The 18,578-nt window shown below is 50.3% G+C and overlaps 1 protein-coding gene across 4 annotated transcripts; it reads left to right on the plus strand.

The window, feature by feature from the left end:
- On the plus strand, positions 1 to 18,489 carry SLC7A4 (solute carrier family 7 member 4). Of its 4 annotated transcripts, none has more exons than XM_084819710.1 (5): positions 1 to 112; positions 3,287 to 4,336; positions 5,090 to 5,766; positions 7,830 to 7,938; positions 15,423 to 18,489. In XM_084819710.1, the coding sequence occupies exons 2-5, from the start codon at positions 3,355 to 3,357 to the stop codon at positions 15,614 to 15,616; spliced, it is 1,962 nt and encodes a 653-aa protein (XP_084675836.1). In that variant the 5' UTR covers positions 1 to 112; positions 3,287 to 3,354; the 3' UTR covers positions 15,617 to 18,489. The 4 variants fall into 4 exon arrangements, with proteins under 4 accessions (XP_084675836.1, XP_084675838.1, XP_084675837.1 ...); XM_084819712.1 differs by having other exon boundaries at positions 3,290 to 4,336; XM_084819711.1 differs by having other exon boundaries at positions 83 to 435.
- The last annotated feature ends 89 nt before the right edge of the window (positions 18,490 to 18,578 follow it).

Here is an 18,578-nt window from a genome sequence, read left to right on the forward strand (position 1 = left end):
GGGCGCGGCAAGGCGCCTGCCGCCGCCCCCCCGCGCGTCCCTGCGCTGCGCGGGCCGTGACGCAGCGCTGCTGCCCGGGCGCGAGCGGGAGCGGCGGCGCCAGCCGCGGCAGGTGAGCGGGGCGCGGAGGCCCGGGCAGCCCTTCTGCGGCAGCGCGGCCAGGCCGGCGGGGGCCGGGCCGGGCCGGGTGCGCGGGGAGCTGTCCGGGGCAGGGCCGTGCTGACGCGGGCCGCTTCTCGGCCGGCCGGCCGGCCTGGGCAGAGCTGGTCCAGGCCCAGAGGAGCGCGGGGGCGGGCCAGGAGCGGGTCGTCTTCAGCTCCCCTCCATCCAACGCACCCGCGGAATTATTAACCCCCCCCGGCGCCGCCGCCGCCGCAGGTTCCCCTCCCCCTCTTTTCAGGCGGAACTGGATCCAAGGCAGCCCTAGAGAACCAGGTGAGCCCCCCCCGTCCCGCCCGCCCCCAGTGCTTCTCGCGGAGCCTCAGCGCAAAAGCCGAGCACCTGGGCCTGTGCAGAGTTCCGTTCCTGCCCTACTGAAGAGTCTCAGCCAGCCCTCCACGCGCATCTGGGGCTTAAAGGCAAGGCGGCCTGCCCCCGCACCCCTCTCGGAGGAAAAGAGCGCTGCCTGCCCAGTGGGGTAGGCACAGGGGAGTGGGGGGCAGAATGGATAAGTGCTGGGCTAAGGGCTGAACTAGAGGTGATGTCAAGGGCATCTTTGCATTTAATGTGCAGGGTTTGTTTGTTTGTTTGTTTGTTTAAAAATGCAAATAGCATCAGCTGAGAATGATCGGGATTGCAGCAGACAGGCACTTTAACCCGTCCTGTTCCTGCTGTGACCCTGAGGAATATCCACTGAAGATGATGCCCCAGGCCAAAAGTACCCCTGGGAGACAGGGCTTGTCCGCAGCACCTTTGTGCCTGAGGTGGGAAATCCAAAAAGTGCTCCCCCTCCTCCAGTTATTTCTTTATTTAAATTGATAGCCCACCCTTCACCTTACAGCCCCAGGGTGGGTACATACATATCGATAAAGCAATATAAAACCATTTAAAACCACCATCAAAAGCTCTGTTGAGGTCGTGATGCAAAAGCTTCCTCCATGTCCAAAGAGGTGCATCTTGACTTGCTGATGAAATCCATACAATGACAGCATCAGACACATGCCAGAGGGGAAAGAATCATGCAGCCACGGGACCACCGCAGAGAAGGCCCTTTTACATGGGTCACAATCCACTGGGAAATGGTCCTACACGTGGTCTGTTGAAATGAAGGGGAGCAGCATGAGAGCACCCTCCTTTTCCTTTTAAGAGGAAAAGTGGCCTCTTAGTGGCCTCTAATATCTGCCCTCAGAGGCTTCCAAACACACACAGATACACACACACACACACACACACACCTTCTGTCTAGGCCACAGGGAGATCCTTTTTGCAATGCCTCCAACATATTTCCACTGAGGGACGTCTTGAACATACAGATAACAGGTGCAGGGAGATGGCTTGAGAGCCGTTTTCCAAGGTCACCTGCCCAGTCTGGGGTGAGGGCATTCACAGCTTGGATGGGTGGGTTCCTCTGTGTAAGATTCTCTCTCTTTATATCTACACCTACACACACACACACACACACACACAGTTGTCACCTGTGGCGCACGTTAGCCATTCCAACTCACATTACCCCTAATGTGGGTGAGTGCATGAGAGGCAGGTTCACTATTAAATTGGAAAAGAAAAGAAAAAGACGAACCAGTCACTGATAAGCACATTTCTTATGCTTGCTTTTTATACCTCATAGTAACAAGAAATATGGATGCTCCTGAGGAATCAACCCATGTGTTTAAGTTGAATTTATTTGTATGCTGCTTTTCCACAGTAAGCTGTGCCCAAAGACACTCGCACTAAATGCTAACTTATCAAAATACGTAATATGGGGGGGAGGGAGGAATTTGTTACAAAACATATCAATACGTTCAAATGAGACAAAGAGCAATTCAATAAACAGAGGACAAATTCAGTATTACAATGAAATAACGCAGGTGGGGTGGGGTCTGAAACATGGGAGCTGGGGTGGGGGCATCCATCCTAAATTGGAAGGATGAGGGGGAATGGTGGGAGTTGGCCCAACACATCTGGAAGTCACAAGGATGTGGAAGGTTGTTGGACAAGGTTTTTGCCCTCCAGGAAGACTGCAGTTTGCCTTGCTCAGGTAAGGAGTTTAGCCCATTTCAGTGGTCCCCACTTACCTGATTTTTGGATACCTCTCCCAGGTAGGTCACTGTCCCCATTCTTGTCCTTGTGGGTATGCATCTTTAAAAAAATGCATTTGGTGTGCACATGCATGCATTAGAGTTGCTATCCTGCCAGTTTCAGCCCCCTCTTCCAGGGTCTCTAATAGTTAGGTCTCTAACTATTAGAGACAGATGCATCTTGATATTGGGCACATACATACTAAGGCTCCACGTAATGGCTTCTAAAGCAGTGTGTATTACCAAACTACTCACAGTTCCTTAAAAAAAATAGTGTGGCAAATGGAGGACATGGTGCTGCAGAGCGGGTAGAAGAGAGCCATCAGCAGTGTGTAAATGGGCTGTGTGCGTGCTTCAGGCAGTGATGAGGTAAGACACAAGAGTGTTCCTGCTTGGGGCTGCAAAATGGTGGAGGATACATGCTGCTCCTGTGCAGCCTGGACAAGCTGCCCTCTTGAAACCTTGAAAGCACAGAACGCTGTGGATTTAAACAGGAGAGCTGTGTTACTGTTGAGGGACCTTCTGTCAACATAGCAAATGCTTTGGGATGTGGCTGCTCTCGTGTTAACAGGGCGCCCAAATAACTGGGCCCTGCTTCAAAGACTGGAGGATCTTTTTCTGTTGATATTGGGGGAGGGAATGCACCCTAAATATGCTCAGAGGTGCTGTTATTCATTCAAAGCTGAGCCTTGATGCTGAAATAGCTTCCATGTCAGAGTCCTTGGTGAGGCCTGGCTCAGCCTGAATCCCTTCCCCCTGGGCCCTGCACCACCAGCCTAGAAAAACTTGCCGGAAGGACAGCTAGCCCTTCACGCAGGATTGTTTTTCCCTTAACTAAACCTGTTCTGCAAGCACACTCCATTCTATCGTAATCCCAATAGGCGGAAGAGCCGGGTACCTTCCCAAGAGCGGCTTCCCTCCTTGCAGCCGCTTGACTGGCACTCTGGAAAAGGTCACTGCCCCAAGCAGCTTCAGTTGCTGGCACGGCAGAGCTGGTCCTGGTGAGCAGGTGGGATTTTACGACTCTTTTCTGTCTTCCTTCTGACCAGAAGACGGGGACTGCTCTGCCTTCCTGCTCCACCTGCTGAAAGGTGGGGGACCCTCCTCTCCCGCCACAATGGTGAGCCACCTGCCTCGCTCTGCGGACTTGGCCCGCTTCTGCCAGAAGCTCAGCCGGGTGAAGACTCTGGAGGAGGACATGATGGAGACGTCCTTCAACCGATGCCTGACCACCGTGGACTTGGCCCTGCTGGGCATTGGGGGCATGGTGGGCTCCGGCTTGTATGTGCTGACGGGCACCGTTGCCAAGGAGACTGCGGGGCCCGCCATCGTCATCTCCTTCATTGTCGCAGGCGTGGCCTCGCTGCTGGCGGCTCTCTGCTATGCTGAGTTTGGGGCCCGTGTGCCCAAGACAGGCTCCGCGTACATGTTCACCTACGTCTCTGTGGGCGAGATTTGGGCCTTCCTGATCGGCTGGAACGTCATCCTGGAGTACATGATCGGTGGGGCCGCCGTGGCCAGGGCATGGAGCGGTTACCTGGACGCCATCTTTGACCACAGGATCAAGAACTTCACAGAGACCCACATTGGCACCTGGCACGTCCCCTTCCTGGCCCATTACCCAGACTTCTTGGCATCTGGCATCCTGCTCATCGCAACTGCCTTTATCTCCTTCGGCGCGCGAGTCTCCTCCTGGCTCAACCACGTCTTTTCTGCCATCAGCATGGGCGTCATCCTCTTCATCCTCGTGATGGGATTCATCCTGGCCAGGCCCGAAAACTGGGCTGCCAGTGAAGGGGGGTTTGCCCCGTACGGCGTCTCGGGAATCATGGCTGGCTCAGCCACGTGCTTCTATGCTTTCGTGGGCTTTGACGTCATCGCCACTTGCAGCGAGGAGGCCAGGAACCCCCAGAGGGCCATCCCGAGAGCCATCGCCATCGCGCTGAGCCTTGCCACAGGTGCCTATATCCTGGTGTCCACGGTCCTGACGCTGATGGTGCCCTGGTACTCCTTGGACCCCGACTCTGCCCTGGCTGATGCCTTTTACCAGAGAGGTTACGCCTGGGCGGGCTTCATTGTGGCCGCTGGCTCCATTTGCGGTAGGTCTGGGCCGTGTCCCCAGGTGGGGGGCTTCTCCCAGCAGCACTTGCGCCCCCTCCTGCCCCATGCTCCTAATGCAGGGCAGGGAACCGCAGGCCTGGGGGGCATATCTGGCCCTCTTGGGGACCCAATCTGCCCCTCCAGGGTTCTCCAGATGGCCGGGCCCACCGCCTTTCCTGGCTGCTGTGCAGGTTTTTTGCCCCCTTCTAAAAGGTCGAGATGTTCCAGAGCATCTGGAAGGCAGAGTTCCGGGCAGCAAGTGCCTTGAGCCACGATAGGGTGGTGTTTTTTTGTCATTTGGCCCCGCCCCCTTTGCCTCCGGCCCCGCCCACCCCTGGAAAAAGCCCCGGAGAGCTGCTCTGAAATGGCAGCTATTCGCCCTCGGGCTGAAAGAGCCCCGGCGGCTTGCTTGTCTGCCCTTGTCCTTTCCCCGGTAGGCAGTCCACTCCTAATATGACGGCCGATGTGGCCCACAGCTGCAGAGTCCCGTGGGGGCCGTTGCAGAGGTGGGTGTGGGGAGCGGCTCCCTGTGTCCTTCCACGCTGCAGTGGAGCGCTCCTCTTCAAGCAGCTTCCAGCAGGAAGGGGCTGGGGGGTGGGTGGGCCTCTGACCCCGAGCCTTTCCTGGACGGCCACCTGTCGGGGATGCTCTGACTTGGATGCCTGCATGGAGCAGGGGGTTGGACTCGATGGCCTTGTGGGCCCCTTCCAGCCCTACTGTTCTATGATTCTATGATTCCTTTTTCTCTCCAGCCATGAATACAGTTCTCCTCAGCAACCTCTTCTCTCTGCCCCGGATTGTCTACGCCATGGCTGAGGATGGGCTCTTCTTCCAGGTCTTCTCGCGCGTGCACCCCCGCACACAGGTCCCCGTGGTGGCCATCGTGGTGTTTGGCATCCTGATGTCTGTCCTGGCCCTCATCTTTGACCTGGAGGCCCTGGTCCAGTTCTTGTCCATTGGCACGCTGCTGGCATACACCTTTGTGGCCGCCAGCGTTATCATCCTGCGCTTCCAGCGGGCCAAGACAGAGCCTCCCAATCCGTCTGCGGGGAGCGAGACTGCCCCAGCCTCTGCCGATGGCATCGGCACCGCTGAGCCGAAGGAGTACGAATCATTCTCTGATAAGCTGCAGTTGGTGGGCAAGGAAAAGGCAAAAAGCCAGCGGGAGCCAGGGCAGCTGAAGGCAGCCTTTGAACCCTACCTGGACTTCCTCAGTGATTTCTACCCTGGTGAAGTGGTCACGGTGGCAGTTATCATCCTTATGGTGTCTGCCCTCTGCTTGTCATCCATCTTGGTGTTTGGGAGGAACCAACTTCACCTGCCCACCTGGAGTTACGCACTGCTTGTCGTGCTCTTCAGCCTGGCCTTTGTGTTCAGCTTGTTTCTCATCAGCGTCCACGAGCAACAGCAGAGCACCCAGACATTCCAGGTAACCATGGCCAGAGCCCAGTGAGTGATGTTGGGCAAAGACTTTGCCCCCCAACACCGCTTGGATTCTCTCACTGTGGAGGTTTGAGGCCTACAGAGGCAGAAGGAAAAACGGTCAGGCTTAGAGGCCTGGAGTTTTCTGTTGGGAGCGGATAGCGGAGTAGTTTCATTTTTCTGGTTATGTTTCATTTTCATTTCCCTAGTGAAGTTTCATTTCTTCTGGTTTGAAGCAGTACTTTCAGTTTTGAGGGAGGTGGGTATATATAGGGTTAGGGCTGCAACCAGAGCAAGAGTCAGAGAGAGTCGAGAGACAGCCAGAGACTGAAGAGAGAGCAGGAAGAAGCAGCCTAGAAAAGTCTAAGGACAGCTAGGGTAAAGGAACTTGCATTTTACAACTTTTATTTTCTTTTAATGCCTTTTGCATCACTCAGCTCTATTGTGTAAAAACCTTTAGTTATGATTTGCTAGCTTTACATTTATCCCTAAACAGTTGTGGTTAAACCCTGTGCCTAGAGTGTCAGTCACCCCACATCTACAGCCTAAACCCCACGTTAATGGGAAGGAGAAGTTTAAAAGAAGGAAGGTGGTGCTCTTACGGAGGCAAAAGATCCTTAAGGAGTTACTCAGGGGGTCCAAGTTGTAAGTGGAACATTGACACTCACTCACTCACTCACTCACTCACTCAAGCAGCCGATTTGGGACCTCAAAGGCCCAATTCACATGCGATCCGCGTGATGAGTGTGGAAGTGGGCTTGGCAACAGTGTGCCGATGCAAAGCTGCCAAAAGTGGTGATGTGAGGAGCATGGGCGCAGTTGTGAGTTGTGCTCCTGGTGAAGCAGTCACAGAACCGTTCTAATTCCAGCCACTGCCAATATCTGTGCACCCCAGAGCCTTGCAATGTCAAGTTAGGTATGGGTCTCCAAATTGTAATTTGACCACCCGGCAGGGCTGTGGTACACCAAGGAAGTCCTGTGTATTTCAGAAAGGTTTGTGAAATGTGTTAAATGCGGGGGGCGGGGGGGAAGTACAGTCTGTAAAGCAGCTTCAGTTCCCCCAAAGTACGACCATACAAAGTGTGCTCCTTGCAAACCAGCAGCTATAGCCTGGAACCTCTGTCTCCTTCACTGATTGTATCAGCCATGGGGAGGGGCCGTAGCTCAGCGGCAGAGCCCCCACTTTGCATGCAGAAGGTCCCGGGTTCGATCCCCGACAGCAGCTCCAGGTAGGGCTGGAAAAACCCATGCCTGAAACCCTGGAGAGCCGCTGCTGCCTGTCAGTGTCAACAGCCATGGTGGCTGGGAGCTCCAGTCCAGCGCATCTGGAGGGCACTGACCTGGGCTACATTCCAGTTGTTAGATTGTCTCCTTCAACCCCCATCCAAGCAGTTATGATGCGTCACACGTCTAGTAGCTAATCAGCACCAAACACCGGCAGCCATGAAGATGGCAAACTGCGCAAAAAGTACTGAGAGAAGGCCATTTTGCACATCCAGAGAGGATGATCCAGCAGCTGCCTTGGCTGGGCCCCCAACCCCTTTCACCCAGCCCTTGTTGAAAAGGCCACTGACTGCCCACCTGGTCTCATAGAATCATAGAATAGGAGGGTTGGAAGGGGCCTACAAGGCCATCGAGTCCAACCCCCTTCTCAAGGCAGGAATCCAGGTCAGAGCATCCCGGACAGGTGGCTGCCCAGCCTCATCTTGAATGCCTCCTGCGTGGGAGAGCCCACCACCTCCCCAGGTAATGGGTTCCATTGTCGTATTGCTCTGACAGTCAGGAAGTTTTTCCTGATGTTCAGCCGGAATCTGGCTTCCTGTCACTTGAGCCCATTATTCCGTGTCCTGCAGTCTGGGATGATCGAGAAGAGATGCTGGCCTTCCTGTCTGTGACGACCTTTCAAGGACTTGAAGAGCGCTATCACATCTCCCCTCAGCCTTTTCTACTCCAGGCTAAACAGGCCCAGTTATTTCAGTCTCTCCTCCTAGGGCTTTGTTTCCAGTCCTCTGGTCATCTTTGTTGCCCTCCTCTGAATCTTTCCTCTCCCCATCTTTGCTTCCTCTTTAGCTACCGCTGGTGCCCTTGACTCCTGCGCTGAGCATTTTCATCAACGTCTATCTCATGCTGAAACTCAACTACATGACCTGGCTGCGGTTCTCTGTCTGGCTGATCGCAGGTGAGTTTGGGATGTGGCTGCAGAGAGAGACACTCCTTGAAAGTGGGTGCTGAGAGAAATTAGTGGGGGGCAGCTTCCTGGGAAACACCAATATGGAACCAGCACCACAAAGAGCACACTGGTGGTGTCACACCCAGTGCTGCTGGGTGACCAGTCCCTTCTTCAGCTCATACAACCTGTACAAAGTTGAGACTCAGCAGATTGCTTTGACACCAGCGGATGGACCCAGGTGGGAAGAGCCCGTTTGACGATACACTGAAGCCTTCAAGCAACCTTACACAGCTATCAGAGCTGGACATGTTGTGCCTGCCCATCCAAGTGAAGCCACGCCCACTGACACCCCTAGGCACGGTCCCCGCCATGGGGCACCCCATAGCCGCCTGAGGGAGGGCCATGTCCCTGAGGGGGCTGCCCCACAGCAGGGGGAGGGCCAGGCGTGCAACTGTGACCCTCGGCCTACGAATCTTTTGAAGGCCTCGAACTGTCTGGAGGGCAAAGCCGTGTGCTACTTAGTGGCATCTGCTGCTAGCGGCTGAAAGTGTAACTGCAGGCTTCTTCCACATGGACACACGTACATTAATTAAAATTAATGCATTTTTAAAACAAAATGACCCTGAAGTGCACATTCCCAGGGTCCCCTTAGTATACATGCCATGTTTCAGGTGTCTAGCTTTCATGGTCTTGGAGCTATGGTGATGACGGACAGACAGGCAGAGACACATCCCCTTTTATGATTATAGGTAATCATATGGTTAACATCTGTGGTTAAAATTTGCTCGCTGCAGTGCTAAATCATCGTGCCAAGTTTGGCTGAAATGGATCAAATGGTATTGAAGCTGTAAATCTTTTACAATTCTGATTGGCTATTTTGTTTCAAGATGATGGTCCAAATTTTCACTATGCCTAAAACCATCCCAGATAGAGGTAGAACAAATCCTAAAAGTTTCATTAGGATCAGATGTACGGTTTTCGAGTCTATCAAGGACATACAAACACTTCCTTTTATATAGAGACAGAAGATAAAAGAGAATTTTATGGAGAATTAACTTTTATTCATCTATGCCTGGGGTCTCGAATATGGTCCCTACAGACACCTCCCTTGGCCTCCACTGAGCTCCCTGCCCCTCCCAATTATTATTATAAAGATTTTTAATTAAAACAAATTAACTGATTGGTTAGCTGGCATGCTGCAAAGCAAAATGCTGCCCTCCAGTTCCACCTTTATTTGGGCTCAAAAGAGTGTTTTTGTGTTTTGGCGCTCAGATGCCACCTTTGCCTTGTACTTAGGTTATTGGGCAAGTTACTTGCCCTATAGTCTTACCAGCTTGCCTTCTATGAAAAAATGAGTGTTTATGAATGGGCAAGACCCCCACTCCCCTTCATGGATCACTGCCTTGTTTTGGCAAAGGGGCTTGCATAACTCAGTGAAGCCATAAGCTATGCCGTGCAGGGCCACCCAAGACGGGCAGGTCATGGCAGAGAGTTCTGACAAAATGTGGTCCACTGGAGAAGGAAATGACAACCCAGTCCAGTATTCTTGCCAAGAAAACCCCATGGAACGTATCACAACGCTAAAAGATATGACGCCAGAAGATGAGCCCCTCAGGGCAGAAGGTGTACAATATACTACTGGGGAAGAGCAGAGGGAATTTCCAAGTAGCGCCAGAAAGAGTGAAGCGGCTGGGCCAAAGCCGAAAGGACACTCAGCTGTGGATGTGTCTGGTGGTGAAAAGAAAATATGATGCTGGAAAGAACAATATTGTTTAGGAACCTGGAATGTCAGATCAATGAATCAAGGTAAGCTGGAGGTGGTCAAACATGAGATGGCAAGATTGAACATCGACATCTTGGGAATCAGCAAACTAAAATGGACAAGCATAGGCAAAATTAATTCAGGTGACCATCATATCTACTACTGTGGGCAAGAATCCCTTAGAAGAAATGGAGTAGCACTCATAGTCAACAAAAGGGCGGGAAAAGCAGTACTGGGGTACAATCTCAAAAACGATAGAATGATCTCAGTACGAATCCAAGGCAAACCATTCAACATCACGGTAATTCAAGTCTATGCCCCAACCACTGATGCCGAAGAAGCTGAGGTTGATCGGTTCTAGGAAGACCTACAACACCTTCTAGAACGAACACCAAAAAAAGATGTCCTCTTCATCATAGGGGATTGGAATGCTAAAGTAGGAAGTCAAGAAATCACCGGGATAACAGGCAGGCATGGCCTTGGTGTACAAAATGAAGCAGGACAAAAGCTAATAGAGTTTTGCCAAGAGAACACGCTGATTATAGCAAACACACTTTTCCAACAGCACAAGAGGCGACTCTACACATGGACATCACCAGATGGTCAATATCGAAATCAGATTATGTACTTTGCAGCCAAAGATGGAGAAGCTCCATACAGTCAGTAAAAACAAGACCTGGAGCTGACTGTGGCTCAGATCATGAGCTGCTTTTTGCAAAATTTCGGCTTAAATTGAAGAACCTAGGGAAAACCACTAAGCCATTCAGGTATGACCTAAATCATATCCCTTATGAGTATACAGTGGAGGTGAGGAATAGATTTCAGGGATTAGACCTGATAGACAGAGTGCCTGAGGAACTATGGACGGAGGTCCGTAACATTGTTCAGGAGGCAGCAACTCAATCCATCCCAAAGAAAAAGAAATGCAAGAAAGCCAAGTGCCTGTCTGATAGGGCTTTACAAGTAGCTGAGGAAAGAAGGGAAGTGAAAAGGAAGGGAGAAAGGGGAAGATATATCCAACTGAATGCAGAGTTCCAGAGAATAGCAAGGAGAGACAAGAAGGCCTTCTTAAATGAACAATGCAAAGAAATCGAGGAAAACAACAGAATGGGAAAGACTAGAGATGTTTTCAAGAAAACTGGAGATCTCAAGGGAACGTTTTGTGCAAAGACGGGCATGATAAAGGACAAAGAAGGCAGGGACCTAACAGAAGCAGATGAGATTAAGAAGAGATGGAAAGAATACACAGAAGAACTACACCGGAAAGATCTGAATGTTCCTGATAGCCATGATAGTGCGGTCACTGAACTTGAGCCGGACATCCTTGAGAGTGAAGTCAAGTGGGCCTTAGGAAGCATTACTAACAACAAAGCTAGCGGAGATGACAGTATTCCAGCTGAGCTATTTAAAATCCTAAAAGATGATGCTGTTAAAGTGCTGCACTCAATATGCCAACAAATTTGGAACACTCAACAGTGGCCACAAGACTGGAAAAGGTCAGTTTACATTCCAATTCCAAAGAAGGGCAATGCCAAAGAGTGTTCAAACTATCGCACAATTGCGCTCATTTCACATGCCAGCAAGGTTATGCTCAAAATCCTACAAGCTAGGCTTCAGCAGTATGTGAACCGAGAACTACCGGAAGTACAAGCTGGGTTTCGAAAAGGCAGAGGAACTAGAGATCAAATCACCAACATTCGCTGGACCATGGAGAAAGCAAGAGAATTCCAGAAAAACGTCTATTTCTGCTTTATTGACTACGCTAAAGCCTTGGATTGTGTGGATCACAACAAACTGTGGCAAATTCTGAAAGAGATGGGAGTACCAGACCACCTTACCTGTCTTCTCAGAAACCTGTACGAGGGTCAAGAAGCAACAGTAAGAACCGGACATGGAACAACCGATTGGTTCAAAATTGGGAAAGGAGTACGACAAGGCTGTATATTGACACCCTGCTTATTTAATTTATATGCAGACTACATCATGAGAAACGCCAGGTTGGATGAATCACAGGTCGGAATTAAGATTGCCGGGGGAATTATCAACAACCTCAGATACGCAGACGATGCCACCCTAATGGCAGAAAGCGAAGAGGATCTCAAGAGCCTCTTGTTGAGGGTGAAAGTGGAGAGTGCAAAAGCTGGTTTGAAACTCAACATTAAAAAAACTAAGATAATGGCATCTGGCCCCATCACTTCCTGGCATATAGAAGGGGAAGAAATGGAAGCAGTGAGAGATTTTATTTTCTTGGGCTCCAAGATCACCACAGATGGTGACTGTAGCCATTACATTAAAAGACGCTTGCTCCTTGGGAGGAAAGCTATGGCAAACCTAGACAGCATCACCTTTGATTCATATAATCAAAGCTATGGTATTCCCAGTAGCAACGTATGGCTGTGAGAGCTGGACTGTAAGGAAGGCTGAGTGCCGAAGAATTGATGCCTTCAAACTGTGGTGCTGGAGAAGACTCTTACGAGTCCCCTGGACTGCAAGGTCAAATCAGTCCATCCTAAAGGAAATCAACCCTGAGTGCTCACTGGAAGGACAGATACTGAAGCTGAAGCTCAAATATTTTGGCCACCTAATGCGAAGAGAAAACTCTCTGGAAAAGACCCTGATGCTGGGAAAGACTGAAGGCAAAAGGAGAAGGGGACGGCAGAGGATGAGATGGCTAGATAGCATCACCGATGCAATGAAGATGAACTTGAGCACGCTCCGGGAGAGAGCGCAGGTCAGGAAGGCCTGGCGTGCTATGGTCCATGGGGTCACGAAGAGTCGGACACGACTTAACGACTGAACAACAACAACAACAAGACCCCCACTGCAGCAGCCATTTTGTGAGAGCACCCACAACAATCTCTTTAAATTCCACATGTGCCCACAGAGCGCCTCCAGCAGCACCAGACAGGCCGCTTAACAAGATCAGCCTTGGATGGCATTCTCTCTGTCCCATCAGCCAGGACAGCTAGACTGGTGGGGACGAGGGAGAGGGCCTTTTCTGTGGTAGCCCCCACTCTGTGGAACTCCCTCCCTAGGGAACTCCATCATGCCCCCTCTTTAATGAGCTTCTGTCGTGCATTAAAAACGTGGCTGTTCAGGCAGGCATTTGGGGTGGGTTAGGGTATTTTAGAAAATGTTTTTATTGTTTTTATTATATGTTGTACATCGCCCAGAGTGGCTGGGTGACCAGCCAGATGGGTGATTAATAAATTTAATAATAATAATAATAATAATAATAATAAACCTGGGGACTCCTGATCTATTATGAGTTTAGTTTAATGAGATTAAACTAAAGGCATGTCCACAGCTGAATCTGAGGAAAGTTCAAACTTTAAATTTTGTTAAAATCTGATCTCAGAATTGACTTTCAGAATTGAAATTTGACATTTGAAATGCCATTGTTTTGGTTGAATAAAATCAAGAAAAAATTGCTGAAATTCATTTGTGAGTCATTCTGTCCAAAGCTGTCAAATCGTGTCAACTTTTGATGGTTCAGGCAATATCCTCTGATGTCAAATGCTGCACTGAAAAAAATCATGTTATTAGAGCACATGCGAATAGAGCATGTTATTAGAGCGCATGCAGACAGAGCATGTGATTAGAGCACATGCAGACAGAGCATGTGATTAGAGTGCATGCGAACAGAGCATGTTATTAGAGTGCATGGAAACAGATCATGTTATTACAGCGCATGCAAATAGAGCATGTTATTAGCACATGCAAACAGCATGTTATTAGAGAGCATATGGACAGCACATTATTAGACCATGTTATTCCCAGCATCCACACAATTGATGGTTATCCAGCTTTTGTTTGAAGAGCTCCAGTGAGGCAGAACGTTTGCCATCAAAATGAACATGTGACAATTTTCTGGATAATGTTCTGGGGAAATTCACTTTAGGTCCAGTCTTTCATAGCACTGAGGAATACCATATTCGTGTTTATTTTTTTTATTTATTAAATTTATTAATCGCCCATCTGGCTGGTCACCCAGCCACTCTGGGCGATGTACAGCATATAATAAAACAGTGTAAAACAATAAAATTCTACAATAAAAACATTTTCTAAAATACCCTAACCCACCCCAAATGCCTGCCTGAACCACGTTTTTAATGCACAGCGGAAGCTCATTAAAGAGGGGGCATGGCAGAGTTCCCTAGGGAGGGAGTTCCACAGAGTGGGGGCCACGACAGAAAAGGCTCTCTCCCTCGTCCTCACCAGTCTAGCTGTCCTGGCTGATGGGACAGAGAGAAGGCCATCCGAGGCTGACCTTGTTAAGCGGCCTGTCTGGTGTTGCTGGAGGCCCTCCTTAAGATAGGCTGGGCTGGAACCATATAGGGTTTTAAAGGTCAAAACCAACACCTTAAATTTGGCCTGGAAAACAAGTGGTAACCAGTGCAACTCCTTCAGCACTGGAGTGATGTGATCTTGCCGGCAGCTGCCTTTAATCAGGCGAGCCACTGCGTTCTGCACCAGCTGCAGCTTTCGAACCGTCTTCAAGGGTAACCCCACGTAGAGCACATTACAGTAGTCTAGACGAGAGGAGACCAGGGCATGTACTACTGATGGGAGCAAACGGTCAGGAAGGAAGGGGTGCAGCCGTATCAGATGGAGTTGATACAGCGCTGTCCGGCTCACAGTTTCTCAAGAATGCCCCCCCAACCCCAGCAACAACATGTACTTGAATATTTTTTCTATTCCAGCTGACAGTACACTTAGGAGCCAAAAAATTTAACAGCTCTCAGTTTTAAGCAGCAGTTAGCTGATGGGCACCTCTGGTCTCCGAAACATTTGCAGCTGAATGTGATATTAATGTAGCATCTTAATATGAATGCACGATATTCACTAGCCACTGATGATACATTGATGGGTACTACATGATCATCTTGGGTCATCGAGATCAGGGGGCTGCAGAGAGGCCCTTCCCTCGGTCCTGCCACGGTTTGGTGGAGACCGTTCTGGGTAGCTGCTCCCAGCCTCTGGAAGTCCCTATAGAGGGAGGTTAGTTGGCTCCCTCTCTGTTGTGCTTCTGCCAACAGGCAGACAATTTTATTCAGGCAGGCCTTTGGGATGTACGCTGGTCTTTTGCTGGTGGACATTTAACTGCTTGGGTACTATGTAATTCTTTTATTGTTGTGTTTTTGATAGTTTTGTTTTTATGTTATGTTTTAGTTAAGATTTTGTTTTAATCCCTATTTTATTACTGTTAGCCACCTTGATCACTGTTTTTGGTGGAAAGGTGGGCTGTAATTTTAATAAATAAAACAATTATTCAAGTCCTCAAGGTGCAAACTGCCCAGATGGAATACATTCAGATATGTTTTTCAAAAAAATACTAACACGGCTCCTGAAGTGGGATGTGTTTGTGTGGATCCACCATGACAGTTGCGCTCCTACACTGTTGGTTCCTTAGCGTGGCCTGCTGATCAAAGTGTCTTTCCTTGCACTTAAATAGCTAATTAAGCATGTTAGTTTTATCGCTGTAGTGCTAAGCAAAGCATTTTTTCTGGCCCCCTTTATGCAAACAAGCTACATGCACTGGCAAAATGTCTGACAGAACTGAAGGTGGTTGTGCGAGGCAAGAATAAAATGGACTCCCTGGATGTTCTGTTGTGCGAGCAACTGTCTGTCTGAATCTGCCATGCTGCTGAGATGCGAGGGAGGCGTGGCGCAACAGCAGGCTACGGGTTTCAGATTGCTGCTGATCTTGCTCTTCCTCTCCACCCTCCAGGCTTGCTGGTCTACTTTGGCTACGGCATTTGGCACAGCAAAGAGAACCTGCGGGAGGCCCAGTCGCATGCCGTCAGTGCCCGCTATGTGGTCTTCCCAAGCAGCAGCCTCGAAGAGACGGTCCAGACCGTACAACCCAGCACTCAGCCCTCACAGGGGCTGGAGGAAACAGTGGAAGAGGAAGCCAAGAGATGATGTGGGGAGGCCTAACCAGAGGAGTCCCTTCCCTTGTCCCCACCCAGCCCGCCACTCTCCAGTGTTTTGGCAGAGAGAAGCATCCTTACCTGGTCCAGCCAGGAAGCCTTTGGGAGTGACAAACTACTGCCAGTGGGGCAGAGACCCACTGCCCCCACTTTTGTGCTTGGACCCCATTTCTGTTGCTGGACAGTTGGACCGATCTTGTTGCCAGATGCCCTTGGAAATTGCCCATTCTGTCCTACCCCTCAGCTTGGAGTTAGGCTTTGATCCACAGCGAATTACTCGAAGTTTGTGACCAGTCTACTGGTGCAGGCCTGTCATCATCGTTTCCCGTTACCTACTTGTTCCCATTACCGTCCTCCGGGGTCCTATCATGGCCATTGTCATTATGGGGTCTTGGTCAACAGGCCTATTTAGATTGCTCTGGGGCGGTCCAGCCTGTAGTTCCAGGAAGGATCCTGTTGGATGGGGGTGAGAAGAGGGAAGATAGAGCATCCAGGACAAGAGGGTTTTGACTCTGGTTCCCAGACCATAACTAGACTAGACCATGTGATATTTAGGTAAAGTCCATTGCTGTCCACCACAAATATATTTTCCAGTCAGTATAAATGGCAACTCTAGATGGCACAAGGCACTTTCACACTGTGAGCTTCTCTTGCTGTTCCTGTGCAAGCCCGTGAAAGCAGGGCAGAGATCTGAGGTAACCGTCTGAAGTTCTGCTGTCCTGGCCCCATTGAAATGAATGGGAGTGCTCCCATTCAGTGCAGGCCCAATGCAGTGCAATGGGGCCTGCACAGTGCAACCCCCCACTGGGCTGTGCCCTGTGTTAACTGGTGGAAGAGAAGTGCTATTTGGATTGCCCACTCAGGCACCAACATGGCTTGGGCCCATCCTGCACCAAGGGGGCTTTGCTGATTTCAGAAGCTTGGCAGTAAAGAAGCAGCTGGCTTCTCATGCTCACCCTAGTTCTTAGGGACACCTAAAGTGAGGCTGCATCTTCAGCCTTCCTAACTTGTAGCAGGGGAGCTCCCAATCTGAGGGGGCAGATTTGCTGGCACCCAGCCCCCCTGCAGCACATGCCCTCTTCTGCCTCTAGGCCCTCTCCGCGTGGGTGTCACGTGCTGCAAAAGCAGCCTACTCACACACCTTGCGGCACTTTTCAGCGCCCCATGGCGGGCTCATCCCTCTTAGCCCCTCACAGAGGGCCAAGACTTACAGATGCCAGGGTGACACTTTTTAATTTTATAAGATAGATCTGTGTTTCCCACACTTCAGGTAGCCGAGACAGACCTTTTTCTGAATTAAATTTAGAAGCATACTTAGTTCTATGTCAGAACGGTTTGTTTTAGTGTGCTCATAAGAAGGGCTACATATTAGGGAATGTCCATGGAAAGCCCAGCAGAGGCTGTTCTGCATAAACGGCCTACCTTCTGAGCAGCCGCCCCCCCCTGGTTTCTGCATTAGGCTGCCACTCCAAGAGGCCTGCCTCCTTTGAGGCATGAAATTCTGCTGTGTGTCCACAGCAGGAGGGATTGAAGGAGGCAGTTGCACCTGTTGTGGAGAGAGACAGCTGTAATCCATGAGGCCAATGGAAAGGAAGCAAGGCCAGAGCAGCAATACAGCAGGGAAGCTTCTTTTCATTTATTATTATATTTCTTTACTGCCCAATAGTCAGAGCTGCTTCTGTGGGCAGAGATTCCCCACACTGTGCACACTGGAACTTGTGTTCTTTGCGGCACGCAGCACGGGCCATTGCTGTAATTATTCTCTTGGTCTTTCTAAAGCAGCCTTCCCCAACTCCATCTTTCCTAGCCAGCATGACAGCTGGATGGAACATTCATTTTATGCAGTTCTTCCCAAGGGAAGCAAGGAAAATATCTGTTTATTTCAAAAAGGACTTTATACTGCCACCCGCCTGGCCATGCAACACACAGGACCTACTCTCCTACAGAAGCACAGCTGCGGGCCCTGCTGGTAAGTCATCAGCTTGGGAACTGCAAGATTGATGATTTATTTATTACCTTTCTATACTGCCCAACAGCCAAAGATGGCCTCCCTGTTCTTTATGTGCCTTTCTCCTCTTAGTTATGTTCAGAAGATGCTCACCTGGTGGCTGAGTATTTGCTCAACCACTCCCCCGCACAGCCCCTTCTGACCCACGCTGCCAGATGGCGCCACCTGGCAAAAGTAGGCTGCACCAGCCAATTCATGTTGGTTACACGTATGCATAGATCCACATCAGTGATCTATGGTCAGCTTTCATCTAAGCAGGAGAACCAGTCTCTGTATTTAAAATTGTGGGAACAGGCCTGCTCCACAACAGTGCCTGCCTTGCGGCCAGGGGGTGCCACCTACCAGTTCCCCTGCTGGATGCACTTTCTTCTGCCACACAGGAAGACAGGGCAGCTAAAGGAAGTGAAAAACAGCTAAGGCTTAGCGGGCCAACTAAAAAGGGACCAAGAGGCCAAATGTGCAACTCCTTAGGAACAAGAAGCTAGCTGGCATTCTGTCTGTCCATCCTCTTGCAGATTGCTAGGAATAGAAATTCTCCCTGCACCTCCTGCCCAGCAAACCAAGGTCTGTTCTTGATCTCGCCCATTTATGGAGGTAGTGTGGCTGCTTCAAGGACTTTTGGAGCTGGGGTTTATCATATATATGCCCATCTACTGTCAGGGAGACCCAGGTAGGAAGGACATACCGCTTCACTCTGTGTCCCAGCAGCTGCTCACTTGCTCCCAACTGCCCCTAGACCCACCACAGCCTGGGTGTTGCCCTCCTTGCCACTGTGTTTTCTTGCTCTGCTACGACTCTGCTCTGTACAACTTGTGACAAAGAAGCCAATCGCATATAAAGATTTGTTGTTCCTTGGCTGTGAGTTGTGATGATGATTTTCTGCACATCACTTAGACAGGCCACAGAAGCCAAATATGGCTACAGCACTAATCACAGGATCTTGCCC

The sequence above is a fragment of the Heloderma suspectum genome, chromosome 13 (assembly GCF_057233095.1).
Source record: "Heloderma suspectum isolate Gila_16-S chromosome 13, 16-S_ref, whole genome shotgun sequence".
NCBI classification, from domain to species: domain Eukaryota; kingdom Metazoa; phylum Chordata; class Lepidosauria; order Squamata; family Helodermatidae; genus Heloderma; species Heloderma suspectum.